This window comes from Eucyclogobius newberryi, unplaced genomic scaffold (genome assembly GCF_026437365.1).
Source record: "Eucyclogobius newberryi isolate DKJ021-1_F unplaced genomic scaffold, fEucNew1.0.hap1 SCAF_6, whole genome shotgun sequence".
Classification (NCBI taxonomy): Eukaryota; Metazoa; Chordata; class Actinopteri; order Gobiiformes; family Gobiidae; genus Eucyclogobius; species Eucyclogobius newberryi.
In genome coordinates this window covers 35,022,280-35,041,218 of record NW_027316278.1, presented here as the reverse complement: position 1 = coordinate 35,041,218, position 18,939 = coordinate 35,022,280, and the positions used below count along the sequence as shown (strand labels likewise).

Genomic DNA, 18,939 nt, shown 5'->3' with positions numbered 1-18,939 from the left:
AGCCCTCAGGACTTAAGACTGCTCTGTGTTCTGCAGCCTGGGCATCACAGTCAGCCTCCAGGGGGAGCAGTGAACTCTGGAGAAGTAGCACGTGTCTCTCACGTGCAGAATTCTGGTATAATTCAGAACAAAATGTATAAATCCTTTTACCTCAGATTGACTAGCAAGGACCACAACCTAAGCTACGATGCAAAGTGTTTATTGACACACGAGAAACATGAACAACACAAATGTACAGAAATGGATGTAGTTTTGGGGCTTCGGGCGATGAGGGCTGTAGGCTCTCGGGCCTCGACTCCCCCATCTAGGACACACATTCGAATAACTAGAAGAGTGTCAGAGTCAGGGGCACAAAGTCACAAACGCTGATGTATGTGACCTGGATGCTTAAATAGTGTGAAAGGGGTGTGGTCCTGCTCCCAAACATAAAATAACAAACTTTTCTTCATTACACAAGAGTTTAGTGCTTTGCTTGTTGATTCTGCAGAAATCAACACTATTTTACAATCCTGGTAGTTTTTTCTCTTTTTACTCGTAAGCCGCCATGTTTGTTTAGACACAAACAGACTATGCATTACTCTGATTGGTTTATCCGCCTGTCAGTCATGCCCGTTGGAAATTAGGGAGTCAGGACATGATTCCAGACCAAAATGTCTTTGTAAAGCGTGTAGTCTTGTCTAGTATAGCTCCTTCACCACCTGCCTGTATAAGAAAGCTGTGATTGCCTTGCCCGGAATGTTCTGCAGTATGGCATTAAACTGATCTATTTAGCATTTATTTAATCACATGTTGTTTTTAATCACTCAAAAATCCAGTGAAAAACTTGCAAACTTACCGTGCGAGAGGTCTCCGTGTAGCTGTCTGTAGCTGTCTCCGTGGAGCGATATAGGTTTAATGCTGTACTGTGGAACATTCCAGGTAATGCAACGACAGACAGGCAGGCTTCAGTACACAGTTCACATTTATCACAAAATATCCTAACCCTCCCCCATAGAAAATGGTGGCGTAATACTTTTATTTAGGATCAGCACATCTTTGGGTAGAACACAGTTTGACTTCCATGTTGTTTGTAAATCCTGTGAAAGCAAACCAAGATTAGACTTTTGTAATACTTTTTCCTGTCGTCTGCTTCAGTCTGAGCTCTGTGGGAGTACGCAGCCTATCCCACCTCACGGTCCTCACCCTGGACGACTTCCCTCTTTTGGGGATCAGAACCATGCAGGACCGGAGCAGACTCTTCCATCTGGTCCAGGAGCTCAGAGGTCTGGACCCACAAACGCTGCACGAGGCAGAGGAAGAGGAGGAGGAGGAGGAGCGATGTTCTGAAATCTCCCCCGCAAATACTCACCAAAGTGATAATAAAATATGGAAAGACGTGTCCTCGGTTCGCAGACAGCTAGATTTTAGTTCAGAAAGGACCAGGGAGCCAACGGTTTGTGCCAATTCCACTGGTGATATTGAAGAATCATTTGAAAAGCCGTCTGCGAATAATAGTTTCCAATCAGTTTGTGCAAATTCAAATAGCTTACCGGTGAAATGCTTTATCAAAAACGTAACCAAAGGAGTACAACACAATACAGATATGAATCCAAAACACATTTCTGAAATAACGTCAAGAAGGAGGACAAGCAAACCGACTGTGAGTAAAGAAAATGAAAACCCGCAAAGACAGAGGACAGCAGTTTACCAATCCAACCCGTCTGAGTACAACTACGGACTGCCCCAAACCAGCGCCCCGCCCACTCCCAGAGAAAGGTAACAGGAAAAGTCCCTTATATGGCTCGGTATTTATTTATTTATTTTTATCTTTATTATTTTTCCCCTCCATCCCTTGTTGGGAAATGGGAGGTTTTGTCTATAGGAGTTTTTGTTTATAAGAGATCTTCTACTGAGAGTGTTTTTCAAACTTCCTATAAGTGATCTGTTCTTTTCTTCTGTATCTATCTCTGTATCTACCTGCGTTGCGTCAATGAAATTTCCCCATGTGGGACAATAAAGGAATATCTTATCTTATCTTAGTGTTATGATTATTGTAGTGAGCAGCTTTATCATGTCAAACTGTCAGAATGATCAAGTAAAGTAACACAAAAAGACAGCTGGAAAAGCACTTTACATTTAGGTTTGCTTTTTTTGAAGTGTAGATTGAATATTGTAACTTGAACTATCACAATCTCCACATTCCTATCAGATTCATTACAGTTTTCATGTAACATTTTGCCTGGTATCAAAGGGGAACAAATGATATGATCATAACAATACAGCTTTATACATTGCTTTTCAGGGTTACTCAAAGACACTTTACTAAACAAACCTAAACAACGATGAGAGAAACTGATTATCAGAATAAGTCCTTTGATTTGAATCTATGCTCCAAAAAATGAAGTTTAAATGCAAAGTGCAAAGTTATAATTAATAATGAAACACCGGTACAGATATACGATATATGGGATACTTAGAATGTGAGACAACACAATTTAAAAAAAAATATATTCCTTCATTTAACCGGAAGGTCTCATTGAGATTCAGAATCTCTTTGGCAAGAAAGACCTGGCCAAAGCCACACCATCACTCAGCACACAAAAATCACTAACTATTATATTCTAAACACAACTCTCTCAATAAGAACATAGACAATTCTCAATCACAACACTTTTCACAACTTATCTTAAGGAGAACTAGTGTTCTACTCTAGATTATAATATAGATGTTATTATAGTTTATGTTAGCTGTTATATGTGCCACAAAAATGTAACTGCTTCCGAGAGGTAACACTTTCACTGTGATTGGTTAAATCCACCTGCCATTCATTCAGAGTGGGTTTGTCTGCCTCGCCCTGTTAATTAAGCATTTTGTCTTGTCTGGATGTGCTTCAGCAGGAGATCAGGAGAGCCTCGGATCTGGGTGTGTGTGAGGAAACGACCTCTGACCCCTGCAGAGGAGAGGAGACAGGAGACAGACGTAGTGACCTCTGCTGGTCAGAGCTGTGTAGTGCATGAGAGCAGAGCTGCCGTGGACCTGACACACTACGAGCGGCAGGTAAGTGTCCACACACCAACTCTCCACCCACAGTGCCCAGTATGACTGTGGTGAGTGAGTGAGTGAGTGAGTGAGTATTGGTGGTGCGAGGGGCCCATGGTGCAGATTTGCATCCTGTCAGTCTGCCCCAGGGCAGCTGTGACTACAGAAGCAGCTTACCACCACAAGAGTAGAGTCAATGAATAATGCAATACAAAACACTGGGTGTATTTAAAGTAGTGGTTTAACTCTGCACTTATTTGGCTGTTACCCCCTCAGCTTTGTGGGTTTGTTTCACAGCATTGATAGTTTGCTAAATGTCCCTGCCCTCTCTTTCCTCCTGTCTCTCTGTCCTGTCTTTGGTTTAGAAAAAAATAATGAAAGGCACACGACAAGATTCTAAAGCAATGGCCCTCTAAGCCCACCCTCTGGTGTTTCTGCAGCACAGGTTTTACTTCGACCATGTGTTTGGGGAGGACAGTTCTAATGAGGAGGTGTATCTGAGGACGGCCTTCCCACTGGTCCGACACATGCTGCAGGGGTAAGCCACGCAGTCACTCTGACTTACACCTATACTTTACGCCAGTTATATTAAAAACGTACATAAAGTCACATGCAGTGGCGGGCCGTGGGTCTGGGGCTTGAGGTCACACACAGTCCCACCCGAATGAATCCACCTCTTATTACCATCATATCACCATCATTATGATGCCATGGCTCTAGACACTACACATTTAGAAAGAAACGCAGTTTAAACAGCCGTTGCCTCACCTTCTCTGTGCCGGTGTCCGTGTGTTCTCCGCTCCGCTCTCCGCACGTTGTCCGCTCATTCTCCACATCGTTCTCCGTGCGTTCTTAACCCGGGTGTCCGCTCCGTGCGTTCTTAACGCGGGTGTCCGCTCCGTGCGTTCTTAACGCGGGTGTCCGCTCCGTGCGTTCTTAACCCGGGTGTCCGCTCCGTGGTTCTTCACACCGGTGTCCGTGCATTTTCCAGCAAAAAGCATTTTCAACGAGTTTTCAACGCGCCATGTCCAAACTTTGAAAGTGGGAACAAACCCGCCTGTAACAGGCTTTGCAGCGTCGGCGTTGGACGACCTCTCCTTACAATGTCTAACTTTTCTTGAAAAGTTCGTCTTGAGAAAGGCATTATAATTATATCCTCGACTAAATCGATATATTGTCCTCCTTCCGCCCGTTGTGGGTTGAAAAAACATCTTAGTAATACACGGATTAATGTGTCTGTCAAATGCAGTTTTCTCCATCAGAGTTTGTGAGGTTCTGCATAGCCCCCCCCATAAGACCTGCTTCTCAATATTGGTGATCCAATCAAAAGACATGCACGTGATGCACCTGCTAGATGGCTCCTGAGCAACAGCAGCAGACGCACAAGAGCCAACTCTGAAGCTGATACATCATTTTCATTTCCATTCACTTTTAGCTACAAGCACCAGCTCTGTTGAGGTCTGAAGGCCTCGGCAGATTTTAGATCCCTGGCAACACATGATGGCTGAATATGATTGGATAAAAGATCTAACATAAGACCAGCCCTCCAAATCTGAACCTGGGGCAGAAGCAGTGCAACCAAGAGGAAATCCATGAAATGAAGTGATTATTGAGTATAACTCTCACGCTGGAGAATAATACTAATACTAATAATACACTCAAAAAGGATTGCATGTATGTGCTTTTGAGCGTATGGGCATGTGTAAAAAATAAATAAATAAAATATATTTCGCATTAAACAGTCAAATACACTGTATGTTGAATGTATTATTCTTGTTATCAAGTAGGCTGTGTTATACTTTTGTCAGTATTCAACAGTAGTACTTTTTGTTAAAGTGGAACGAGGGTGTAAGTATTTGAGCGTTGTACATTTATCTGTTTGTAGAATGTGTCTGTTTGACACTGTTACAAACTGCTCAGATGAACTGTCTGAACTGAACTAAATGTATGTTTGCAGGGGCAGTGCCACCTGTTTTGCCTATGGGCAGACGGGAGCAGGGAAGACCCACACCATGCTGGGCATCTCTCCTGCAGGTGGAGGCGGGTCTGGAGGCGGGTCTGGAGGGCCGGGGGGGCGTGGGGACCTGGGCTTGTACGCTCTGGCCGCTCAGGACCTGTTCTCTATCCTCTCCTCCTCCCCCGCTCTCACCCGCCTCAGTGTGTTTGTCAGTTTCTTTGAGATTTACTGTGGTCAGCTGTACGACCTTCTGGACCACAGGAAGAGGTGCGCCACCGGTACATTATATTATACTAGAGTCTGTGATATGAGTATAAACTGGAGTGCGCTGTGTGCAGGCTGTTTGCTCGAGAGGACGGTCAGAGGAACGTTCACATCGCAGGGCTGTGCCACAAGAGAGTGGACTCAGTCCACTCACTTCTGCAGGTTAGAACAATTTGTATGATAGAAAAGCAGGCGGCTCAGTGGCTGAGCAGAACTATCACCTCACAGCAAGATTCTCCCTAGTTTCATTCTGTGCTGAGGGGCTTTATGGCATTCTGGTTTCCCCATCAAGGCAAAAGCTGTACAGAAGGTTACAGGTTATCAATAAATGGATACACAGATACTAAACAACACTAAATCTGTATCAAATCTAGATACTTGCAAACAACTATCAATACTGAAAAAAACAGTTATTTAATAGGACCCTGACAATGAATATGACCTTTCTTTTACAGTTTAGCATGGTCTTGCTACATAATATAATATAATATTGAGGAAACTGTTACTATTTTGAGATGAAAATTACATTACTACATTTATTTTTTCATTGTGGTATCAAAATTGGTATTGAATATCTATTTCTAGTATTAAAATGTATTTTGAAATGTTAGTATTGCAACACTAACATGTAGCTTGGTACTTCTGACCAAACCTAGCTCAAAAACTCCCTGTGCGCTGCACTGCGGTCACCCTCCTGACCGCTCCTGACACGCTCCTGACAGGTTCCACACACACACTTCCTCCTACTCTTCCACTCACTTCCTCCTGCTCTTCCACACACACTTCCTCCTGCTCTTCCACACACACTTCCTCCTGCTTTTCCACACACACTTCCTCCTGCTCTTCCAGTCACTTCATCCTGCTCTTCCACACACACTTCCTCCTGCTCTTCCAGTCACTTCATCCTGCGCTTCCACACACACTTCCTCCTGCTCTTCCACACACACTTCCTCCTGCTCTTCCAGTCACTTCATCCTGCTCTTCCACACACACTTCCTCCAGCTCTTCCACTCACTTCCTCCAGCTCCCAGGAAAGTGTCAAGGAGGCTCCAGAACAGAGGCCCGATCCACCTCAACTGGTTCCTCTCCTCATGGGGTATGCCCAGCCGCCCTGTGGAGGAAGCTCCTTCTTCACCACAACAGTCCGATAAGATAAGATAAGATAAGATATTCCTTTATTGTCCCACATGGGAAAATTTCATTGGTGCAACGCAGGTAGATACAGAGGTAGATACAGAAGAAAAGAACAGATCACTTATAGGAAGTCTGAAAAACACTTTCAGTAGAAGATCTCCTATAAATAAATAAAAACTCCCATAGACAAATAAATAAATAAATAAATACATAAATACCATTGCATGTGATCACGACAGTAATTGCACATGAATATGTGTCACGACAGCACATAGATTGCTCATGAATTTCACATGAATTCCAACAGCAATTGCACATATGACAGAATTGCACATCAGTATTAGGTGCATCACTGCAGCCGCTGCACCGATCCGCCCGTCAATCCCACGTTCCATCCTTCCCTTACTCGTGAACAAGACCCCGTGATACTTGAACTCTTGGGACAGGGACTCCCCACCCACCTTAAGGGCAAGCCACCTTTAACTGGTCAAGAACCATGGCCTCGGATTTGGAGATGCTGATTTTCATCCCAGCTGCATATGCAACGTCCCAGTGGATGTTGCAGGTCTTGGTTTGATGAAGCCATCAGGAACACATCTGCAAACGGCAGAGAAGAGACCCCCGGTCCCCAAACAGGAAACGCTCCCTTCAGGAGCTGTGTTTGCACTGCTGGTTCCCAGTGTACTTTTATGTCATTTAAACTCACTGACTCTTTCTAGCATGGGTGTTGTATTATTCTTGCTGTGTTTGCTGCAGATGATCTCTCGAGGTACAGATGAGCGTAGTCAAGGCAGCAGTGGAGTAAACCCAGTGTCGTCTCGGTCCCACGCTCTGCTCCAGATCCAGCTAAGAGGGTCGGGTCAGGACGTGCACGGCCGGTCAGTCCCTGCATCACTCACACTGATGCTGTTATAAATGTACTGTGACTGAGTGTACTGTCTCTAATAGGATGTGGTTCGTGGACCTGGCCGGCAGCGAGAGGGCTTCTGACTCCAGAGACCCAGACAGACGGAGCCGAATCGAGGGAGCAGAGATCAATCAGAGCCTGCTGGCGGTAGATTTGTGTTTATTACACTATGCAGAGATGGGGAATGAATGTCATAAAGCAAATGTTGCCTGAAAAATTGATACGCTTACATTATTCAAAATAAATTAAAAAGGTGATTAAAAGATCTGTGACTTTTAGCTGCTCTATCACTACTGGTAAACGCCGCCACCTACTGTACTGTCAGAATACATTTGAGTGAATGACTTTCATGGTTTACATCTTGTTTTTTTCTTGACCCTCTGTTGGAGCCATTGTTTGTCCATTGGTATTTTACTTTTATACCTTTTTTTCTGTGTTTAATGAACGTAGCTAATTACGTCATAAGGCGCTGGTACAGCTGGCAGCCCGGTGTAAACGCTCTCTCTTCTTTCTCACACTTATTGTGCTTTATCTCCTATATTTTGTAAATATAGTTAGTATATTTTTTCTATTTTACTGTACGATAGGGACACGCGCTGGAATAGTTTTTTAATTCAACTGTTTTTGACTTTTTTCGGCTGGATTTGAGCGTTTTTCGTTGCGTTCGTTGTGTTGTTGCGACGTGAGCTAGCTCCGAGCGAGCCCACCAGCCCCCCCCCGCGCCCTTCGGCCGCGCTAAAGTACGGCGTGTCGTCGGTACACGTTTATATACACGTTTATATGAAAGAGGAACTTCACGAACGATCGGGACACGCACTGGAATCGCTTTAAATTAACTTGTTTTGACTTTATTCGGCTGGATTGAGTGTTTTCGTCGTGTCGTTGCGATGTGTCTTGGCTCTGAGTCCCCCGGCTCCGGCCACGCCCCCCGGCTCCGGCCCCGCCCCCCGGCTCCGGCCCCGCCCCCCGGCTCCGGCTCCGGCCACGCCCCCCCGGCTCCGGCCACGCCCCCCGGCCGGCGCCGTACCGCGTTTACACAAAGGAGGAACTCATGAAACTGCGGAGAACAGTCGTCTTACCCGGAGATCGTCACGTTATCCCGTCGCAATACTGACCTAACCTAATACTGATGTGCAATTCTGTCGTATGTGCAATTACTGTGAAATTCATGTGCAATCTATGTGCTGTCGTGACACATATTCATGTGCAATTACTGTCGGGATCACATGCAATGGTATTTATTTATTTATTTGTCTATGGGAGTTTTTATTTATTTATAGGAGATCTTCTACTGAAAGTGTTTTTCAGACTTCCTATAAGTGATCTGTTCTTCTGTATCTACCTCTGGATCTACCTGCGTTGCACCAATGAAATTTCCCCATGTGGGACAATAAAGGATTATCTTATCTTATCTTATCTTATCTTATTTCCCTCAGCCTAATCATGTTTTGTTTGAAGACATGCTTGTAACATTCTTTTTTTTTTACGTAAAAAAAAATCATAGAACTACTTCTGAAGTAGTTGTTTAAGTTTAGGTTGTTAAAGAAAAGAAAATATGAATGTCTTGCATACAATTTAAAGTTTTTTAAAGGGTGAACAGAGGCTTAGTGTGGGTAATGTGTAGATAAAATGTGGTTAGTTGAATTACACTAACACAATCCCAATCTCTATAGCCCAATATCTTAATCATATTTTCTATGAATGTATTTTTAAACAGTTTTACAAATGTGTCCATGAAATGTTAAACGGCACTTGTTCTGGTGTTTTTCAGCTGAAGGAGTGCATCCGCTCTCTAGACCAGGAGCAGGGCCACACTCCCTTCAGACAGAGCAAACTCACTCAGGTGGGACATGCACTTTACCTTTAGCTCACTGAGAATTAAATCAACTAATGAATGTGTAGGCTGGTGGTTAGATCCTCTGGAGGAGGGTGAAGCTTGCCTGTCTCATGTGTTTGTAACTCGTGTTTAGGTCCTGAAGGACTCGTTCATCGGAGACTCTCTGACGTGTATGATCGCAAACATCTCTCCTGGTCACTCCTCCACAGAGCACACCCTAAACACGCTCCGATACGCCGACCGGTAAGAACCACATCAAGAACCGCATCAAGAACCTGCCAGAACCGAATCACTGACTCATTTATATTGAGATGAACCTGAACTCTGCTCACATCCACAGTCCAATTGAGCTGGTACAGTGGGCAGTACATGGGGGACTAAAGGGAAGAGTGAGGGGGGGATTTCGGTTCTTGTGTTGTATTCTAAAGAAAGACCAGGGTTAAAAGGCCTCTTATGTTATAAATATAGGTATTATTTTGCATATGTACATAAATTAACGTAAATTATTCAATAAAAACTATTAAGCACATTACTGGGATATTCAAGGCAAAGCAATAACATCTCCATGGTGGTGGTCCTTCCATCAGAAAGTGCCTTAGGGATCTTCTCAAAATGGGTTGAAGCTGAAAAGACGTAATTTTTTCCGTCTCTCTCTGGACCCCCTCCCCCCCTCAAAAGACGAAAGACTGGCTTCACATAAAATGTTAACGCGTTGATAAAACTATAGTAGCTTGATAGACCCTGCTCACCTTTAGTCCCTGAACATCCTTTGGTATGTTTATCAGTAGAAGTTATGAACTCTCCAAATAATGTCACCTGTTGCGCATGTTTGTTTACTCAATCCACATGGTCCACGGCGCGCCGTGGCCAGCGCGGGGAGTGGGGCGGGTTCTCCCTCGCACGGGCCACTGCGCGCCGTGATCACAATGCACCGTGCGCACGGGTGTTGTGATCACGGGCCGCGGTGCGGGCCGGTGCGCGCACGGGGTGCGGTGCGCCGTGCTCCCCCGTACGCACTCCCCGTGCTCCGCGCCTCACCCGCCGCCGCCTAATGTTGGCCTAATGCTCGTTGCTGAAAGAGTTTTCTAGCATTTCAAAACAATTACTGCCACAACGATGTATTGAAGCTTCAAAGCAACAAAAAGACGAAAAATATTACGTCTTTTCAGCTTCAACCCATTTTGAGATGATCCCTAAGTGCATTAAAAACAATCTCACATGCCCACATCCCACCCAACCTCCCCACAACCGCCTGACCAACAATCGACCGACCCATACAGCCAAACATTTCATCCACAGACACACAGTGCCACGCACAGCCTCTAAAGCAGTGGTCCCCAAACTTTTTGACTCGAGGGCCACATTGGGTTCTAAAATTTGGCCGAGGGGCGGGGCCAGGAAAATATGGTGTGTTTGTGTGAACTAATGAATTACTATAAATTACACGCAAGATTTGACCTGTAACTTGTAACAACGCAACAATTGCAAGGCTCAATGTACAAATTGTTTTCCAAATGCATTAAATAATGATTAACTGTCTACTGTCTTCTACTGTCCACAAGAGTCTTCTTTAGTGTGTCAAACACTTAAGCTTCTTGCTTGATTGGCCCCGGTGGCCGTTTGTGATGAATTTTATTTTCTGCGCGCCATAGATTTTCTTGAGCGCGCACTAAGTGCGAGCAGTGCACTATGTGCGAGCAGTGCACTATGTGTGAGCAGTGCGCCGCTGCGCAGGCGCTCAGCTTAGAGGGAACAGTGGCCATCTCTTGGGGAAATGTGGGCATTACAGGTGAAAGGTAAAATGAAAATGAGCCACAGTATCGTGAGTTTGAATCCCGACTCCGACATTTGCTGCATGTCCTCCTTTCTCTCTCATCATTCCCCTTCCTTTCTCTCTCATTCCATCTACTGTCTAATAAAGCCTACGGCAAAAAAAAAAAAAAAAATTCAATATAACTTGGACAAGCTTGGTGGGCCGGATTGAAAGGCCCAACGGGCCGGATGTGGCCCGCGGGCCGTAGTTTGTGGACCACTGCTCCAAAGCTTCTAAAAAAACTAAGCTTATACTATTGATTTTCTTTGATGCTGGTATTGCTTTTGACAGTGTAAAGGAGCTGAAAGGCCAGCGGGGGCAGCGCAGAGGCGGACGAGGCAAGAACATCCCCTCCCCAAGACATATCCTGTCCCAGTGCCGGAGCAGCAGTGCAGGTAGGGGGCGCTACAGAGGCTCGAGCCCCCCCAAGAAACCAAGGACAACCTCTACTGTCCCCACTTCACCCATAAGAACGCACGTGGACTGCACTTTTCTCAGCTCCACCCCCAAAAACCATAAATGTGACAAGGAGAGGAGGGGAAGGCAGATGTTTGAGCAGATTTCACCTGTTCAAAGTCAGCTGAGACGGAGGCATGCAAAACTATGGAGCCAATCAACTAAAAAAACACTAAATACTGAGTTTTGTCAAAGGAAGCTAGGAAATCAACAAGCTGTAAATCAAAATTATGGGAGGAAAGATATAGCTTTCCGAGACCAAGAGAAGAAGAGACATCTTAAACTTTATCACCAACATTTACAACAGTTTGACCCACTCCTGACCTCTTCTGACCTGCCCTCTCTAAACACTTCAACTACATCCTCTGAAGTCAACTCACATGCTGTCAAAAACATGCTCACTTCCTCAGTCGATACGGCAGATATTTTAGGTCCATTTAAAGCTCGTACCAACCAAGTGCAGCCGAGTTTAGCCAATTCTGAGCTTAATCTAGTGTTGAACAATGGCAAAAGTCGTGATTTGAAAGGTTTGGTAGATGAAACAGGTGTGATATTAAGAAATAATTGGCCTCTTGAAAATAGGGGAGCTAAATGGGCTTGGGTGACAGACAACAAAGAAATCTCAGCAAAATTATGTGATTCACAAGCCCCGGCAGAACGCCCCCTGTCTCCTGCTGCGGAGCATAGCGACCCCCTCCTGACGCTCTTCGATCTGAACTGTTCCAAAATGTCACCAAACAGTAAAGAGGTCAACCAATGCAATGAATGTAGTGCAAACATGGCCCCACTCAGGTTTTCCATGTTGGAGGTGGACCAGGAGCCAGGTTCAGTCTCTTTTCTCCAACCGAAACCAACAACTTCAGACGTGAGCCAAGAAGCGGCCGTACCTGTGTGTAGCATGCAGTGGGAGCCAGAAGAGGGCGCTGAGGAGTTCTACCTGGAGGTGCCCCGAGCGATTCGTGAGTGCACACAAACAGGAACACACACCTGATAGCACAGTTCTATTTGAGTTTGACCCCGAGGCGACAGAGGGAGTGTGACCAGACTCTGAGTATAGTGTGTGTTCTGAATCCCAGGCAAGTTTACTCCTACCCTCTGTCTCTGTGGGCTCAAAATTGTTGCATGGCCCTTTTCCAAAAAATAAAAACACAGAAATTAAAGTACAATATTTGCTATGGTGAAGAGGAGCAGCAGAGAATCAGCAGTTTTCTATCATCTATCGAAGTTGTTTTACATTAATTCTACAGTTTACAACAAACTAAATTTGAAATATTAATCTCTGTGATGTTTTGTTACTAAATACCACAAAAAATATCTCTTCTCAATAAATATGCATTAAGTTGATGTTGTCCCTTTAAAGGGGGACTAAATCTCATGAAATGTCTGAAATATTTAACAGTGTGGTGTAAACTTCAGAATCTTACATTTATTCAATTACAGCATTTTTATTGCCCACGGATAATGTTTGGTGGACTCATCTGATTCTCTCGATGGAAAAATAAGTTTTTGCCCAATATTTAGCTTTGGCTCAATATAAAAAAGTAAAGTAAATACCACCAGATAAAGCAAACTGAAAATGTATTATAATGCAAGTAAAGAATTGTCTCCTAAATCAAGATAGAAATTGGAATAGATAATTACAATTTTATTTGTTAATCTTTTACAGGTTCTTCCATGATTCCTTGGGCCGTACGATTCTATTCACAGCAACACTCTGATCAGCCCATCTCGGCTTTAAATAATGAAGTCCATAATAACAATAGCTCCGGTCACTTCCCACACAACAGACCCCAGGGTCACAAAGACACAACCTCCTGCCCCCTGAGCCCACATAGCACAACGCCGCCTCCTGGTCACTCTGGAAACAGCAGCTCTGCGCCCCCAAAGTCTGAGAGAGGAGAGAAGAGTCAAAACCCAAGCACATCAGAGGACTGGACAAGTGGAGCCCAGTAAGAAAAACACACTATTCAAATGAAAATGTTTGACCAATGAGGCAAATACACTGCCTGGCCAAAATAAAAGACACCACAGAAAAGGTTCCACATTAGCTATGGCATTGTTTCAATAAGCTTCTGCAATGTCAAAAGATGTATTTCCATCCAGTGTTGCATTCGTTTTGCCCCAAGATCTTTTTCTGACCACAGTTTTACCTCGTAGACAATGGTTCCCCACTATACTTCCAATTTTTAGTAATGTGCTGGACAGTTTCTGCCCCTCTTTAGATGTTTTCTCTGCTCGATGTCAATGATTTGACCCTTCTCAAACACACTTACATCTTTTCCATGACCACGGGATTTGTCTTTCCACATGTTCGTTTCAGAAATGAGAAGCAGCTCACTGCATCAGTTGGGTTATAATACCGTGTTGCAGCTGAAAGATCATCACATAAGCAGCAGTTCTCCAATAGGAGGAGAGGACCGGTTTGACTAGTTAAATCCAGGTAAATTTGTTGGCCAGGCAGTGTAGAACACTTGTATTTGTTTTTTATATAAAGGCTGTGTTCTGCCATAATAATGTGAAATATATTTATTCTATTTTATTTCCCCCCATTATGCTTTCCATTTAATTTAAGTAATACATTAGTCCATAGGTCCATAGTTTTTTTTAGGAGACAAAATGTTTGGACAGAGTGAACTGCAAAACATTATATTTCCATTTTAACTCATTAATCATTTGAGTTTCTGCTGCTATTTAGACATTTATTCAAATGATAAGATTAAGACGGACGCCTCAATTGCCATGGCAACAGACTTCCAAATCTCTTTAGCCCTTATTATACTCATTGTGTTTGACATTGGTGCCAAGATGCTTCTTTGATTTTGAGTTAGGTGCACCGTGTTAATGACTTTGAAAATTTAAAAAACTGCATTCGTACGGTCGCCTCTACACAGATCTGATCTGTAACATGGCCTGGTGGCACCACCTGCTTGGTTTCATGGAGATATGTAAGCAAAAGGCCATGCTGTGGAACTTTGCAAAACAAAAACATCTTCACGGATGCCCTTTAATTTGAAGACAAATCATTAAATACTTAAATCATTCTGATATTTCCAAATAATAGACCATAAAAATATGAAAAAATGTATATCATCGGATAAAGTGGAAAAATCCAAATGTTCAAATAATTTAATATTGTCAACATGAAGCTGATATAATTTGTAATCTTGCTCACATTGGGAAGAAGAACCAAAAATAACTGCTAACGTCTCATCAATAATAATGAAGTACAAGGAAAAGTACGATGTCAGAAAAGTGCTGAAAAAGTCAAATGACTTCAAAAAGTAAATTAGACTAATAATTAGGCCCGAGCGCCACAAGCTGGCGAGAGGCCTATTAGTTCCGTAAGGCCGTGCAAAGCACGGCTGCGAAAGTGCGCACGTAGTGCGCACGAAATCGAGCGCGAAGCGCTCGCCCACTTCCGAACACTCACTAACTCACTCCTTCACTCACGCACGCCCCGTGCACACTAATTAGTAGTAGGAAAATGGAACATTACCACTGTAAACGGGCGAAGCCCGTGCAAAAGTGCGCACTAAACGAGCGCTTTACACAAAGTGGGCGGAGCCCACTCAAAATTAACGAGAGTACCCTTCAGTGACCAGGGACCCACACCATGAGGTAGGAAATGTATAGTTTATGATATTTGAAAAATCTGAAACATTGTTTTCGCATCGGAATATTCTTCTTCTTTCTTCTCGGGACCAACCCCCCTATTTTTCACCCAGTGAACATTGACGAAAAGTCACAAAAATTTGCACACCTCTAAAAATCGTGCCTCTCTACATTCTGGCTATTTCCCTTTTCTAAAATAAAAAAAATTGGCGCATCAGCGCCCCCAAATGTACCAAAAATGCATTGAGAAATAGGAAATGACCCCAAAAAAATCTGATCGTAGAATCATGAAATTTGGCGTAGAGGTAGATGGTGACAAGAGAAGTAAAAAATATTATGACGGCAACGCCGTCCGCCCAACCAAATGTCGGCCATATTGGTTCAAAAATGGCTAAGCAGGACTCGGGAGTGTTTACAAACGTCATACTTTTACGAACTCCTCCCAGGGCGTTGGCCCTAAAAAGCTGAAATTTGGTGAAAATGGTACTGAGGAGTGGGACATCAACAGTTATTCAAATTACATTGATACCTGTCACGGTCTCTGTGCGGCGAAGCCGCAAACTGTAGCTAGAATTTCAAAAATCTCCCAAATTTTACATTTCTGCCGTTTGCGCAGATAAAGTCCGAATTGCGTCAAATTAGAATCAGTTGTTAAACTCTTTGCCCTAAACCTACTTGAAGTGAAATAAATTAATTTGGCGCCACAGCGCCCCCTACAGATTTTATATGGAGGTTAAATGTTTAGTTTTGCGAAATTATACAAAATTTGACACACAACTCAATTTTGGCATCCCCATCAAAAAAGTCAATGAGACCCATGTCATAATTGTTATGACTTTGCCGTAGCGATGACCAAAACCTCCCATGTTATTCCAATGGGGAAATCGCCAGAACATGTTTACACTTTAGACTTTCACGAACTCCTCCGTTAGCGTTAGCCTATTAGCGTTAGCCCTATTAATCTGAAATTTGGTGAGACTCGTCTTCAGTCTTCAGGGGTGGACCATCAAAAGTTATCCACATTTTTATTCAAAGAGTCACGGTGTCTGTGCGGCAAAACTAAATATTTCTACTGTTGTGTACCACTGGTTCTAAACTCTGTGTCTTCCTTCAGTTGGCAGATCATCCAGGCTCATTTGGTGACTCTCAAAGAGCTGGAGCTTTTATCGCACAGAGAGGGGACACTTCTGATCCAACAGCCTGACATGGTGAGAACACTGGGATATCCTTATGAAGGTACACTATGTAACTTTTGTGGTGGAGAGTTGGCCAACAGCTCGTCTCCAGGGAGATGTTCTAGCTTTGCCTGGAATTCTCCACAGTATTCAATCGATCTTGTATTTATTCAATCATGCTTGTTTTTTTACATTGAAAAACATGCATTTTTGCTGTGAGCCGGCTCACCTTTCCACCGATCTGACCTTTGACCTGAAACCTGCTTGTTGATGATAAATACCTTTAATACCATACTATGGATTACTGCAGGCAAACGCAAGCAGAAGATGAACCAGTAAAAGTGCAGCTTTAAACGTACTGTTATCATTTTTTTCATTATGGTAATAATTTGTGTTGAAAGGTTTTGGATAATCTACTTACCGTAAATGTTTAATTAAAGCTGCAGTACCTGTTTTTTATCGTCATAAAAATTTTAAAAACAGAACAAATTCATTCTGTTTGCAGTAGTCCTACTATGCACTTCCTCAGAAATCAGATATCAGAAAAGGTTTATTGAGTGTCTGCGTGATGTCACGCAGACACTATATGTTCTAGTGTTTTTTATTTTTATTATATTTTCCATTCGGCACGTTTCAACTCCTTAACGCTTTAACCGATTTCAACAAGTTTTACCTCATTACGATCGCTTTCACAGTATTACGTGTGTTATTACTTTTAACATTTGAACAAGTTGTACTTTTTGCAGTATTTGCAAAAGTATCAGTATTTTGACACTTTTCGACCTTCGGCGCGTTTCAACTCTCCTTAACACTTTCACCAATTTCAACAAGTTATACCTCATTACGATTGCTTTCACAGTCTTACGTGTGCTATTACTTTTGACATTTGTACTACTTGTACTTTTTGCAGTACTTTCAAAAGTACTTTATCCCATTGAAATGAATGGGGCATTGAACACAATTCAGTTTTTCAACAAATTTTAACCCTTCCACACTTCAAAACACTTTCAACACATTCAGAATTCAACAAATTAGTACTTACACACATGTAGTACTTTTACAAATATGTAGTACTTTTAAACACATGCAGTACTTTTACACACAAAAGTACTTTTTACACAAATTCAGCAATTTTACACAATTAAACTATTTTAAACCACTTCACACTTCAACAAATTAATATTTACACACATAGTACTCTTACACACATGTAGTACTCTTACACACATGCAGTACTTTTACACAAAAAAGTACTTTTACACAAAAAATACTTTTACACAAAAAATACTTTTATACAAAAAATACTTTTACACAAAAAGTACTTTTACACAAAAAATTACTTTTACACAAAAAATACTTTTACACAAAACAAACTTTTACACACATGCAGTACTTTTACACAAAAAAGTACTTTTACACACAGTATCGGAAATACTGCAGATTCCTGCATACTTGTCATAGACCTTAATGGACTATGCTCTTCTTAGGCTTTTGTGGAGTATGTGCAACAGCTGGAGCAGATCATGAGGAGAAAGGCTCTGTGTGTCCGCAGTATGATCTCACATCTACAACCTTACCTCAAGACCAGCCACGCTCCAGCTCTGACCTGATGAGAGCACAGGAATCTAACACCACTCGAACTGAGAATAGTAGCCAGAGTACCATTACTTCCAAATAGTAACTCAAGTAGAAGTACAAAGATGTCAAAAATGTTGGGGAAATTTCTGCTGCTTAAGAGTAACTGTCTGGACATGACATTTAATTTATAATTAGACACGGAGCAGAGCATCATTGTTCTTTCTGCTTTTTGCCGTTGCAACTTAACAAAGCCTTTTACTCCTCGGAGCTTACGGTACAACTCCAGATACTCTCCTCTCCTAGTCATTGATTTATTTATGATGCAATTCTATGCAAGCAGTGATGTATGAGTCACAACAACAGCTGATGTTTCTATGACAAACTATGTTTGATTTATACTTGAATAATGTATTATTTTTGTTATGAAATATAAATATATTTATGTATTACTAGCCTACTACTTGTGATTTAGGCATTGTAATAAACATATTCACCACAACCCTCTTTTGTTGCAGCAATAAAAAAATCATAAACCATTTTGATTTTTTCTTTTGGATAGTCAAAATGTTACAGATGTAGCAGCATCCACAGATGAATGTGGTTCAGACTGAACCCACACTGTGGTTTGAGCAGGTCAGATGGACATAATACATGCATTTTTTTGTTACTTATATTATCAGAAATACTGCAATTAAAGGAATAATAGAGGATTTTTTGCCGATTTGAGAACTCAAGCGACTGTTTGTCCCACTTTGAAAAGTGCGCATGCGCATACTCACCCCGTGTGGAAGCATGCAACAGCCCCGCTGCTGCATGTGCGTTTGTTTATTAGCGCGACAGATCGCATTGCATCTCTCATCTCCGTAGATTTCAGTCTCTTCTGAGCTCGAACACAGTCTTCCTCTGCCGTACTTCAGCCTGTACACTGAAGGATCTCGCTAAACACACACCGGCATATCAACCACGCATGCGCAGCCAGAGAAACGTGCTGCTATGCTGGGGACGAGCCAGAACGAGGCTGCAACTGTAGGATGAAAGGGATGATTGATATGTGGAAGGACTAATCGACTGTCCACGCCACAAGGAAATGAGATTCAGATTTGGCCCCAAAAAATCCTCCATAATTCCTTTAACCTGCATACTGCATACCATTCTCTTCTCAGGCTTTTGTGGAGTACATACAGCAGC

At 42.7% G+C, this 18,939-nt stretch overlaps 1 protein-coding gene across 1 annotated transcript; it reads left to right on the top strand.

Annotated features, from left to right (window-relative positions):
- The first annotated feature begins 1,479 nt into the window (after nucleotides 1–1,479).
- LOC140347475 (uncharacterized) lies at nucleotides 1,480–17,783 on the top strand. The gene is made up of 13 exons (XM_072433913.1): nucleotides 1,480–1,755; nucleotides 2,877–3,036; nucleotides 3,459–3,556; nucleotides 4,976–5,242; nucleotides 5,314–5,401; nucleotides 7,130–7,251; nucleotides 7,322–7,427; nucleotides 9,052–9,123; nucleotides 9,251–9,360; nucleotides 11,222–12,345; nucleotides 13,053–13,335; nucleotides 16,113–16,206; nucleotides 17,661–17,783. The coding sequence occupies exons 1-13, from the start codon at nucleotides 1,583–1,585 to the stop codon at nucleotides 17,781–17,783; spliced, it is 2,820 nt and encodes a 939-aa protein (XP_072290014.1). The 5' UTR covers nucleotides 1,480–1,582.
- Nucleotides 17,784–18,939: the final 1,156 nt, after the last annotated feature.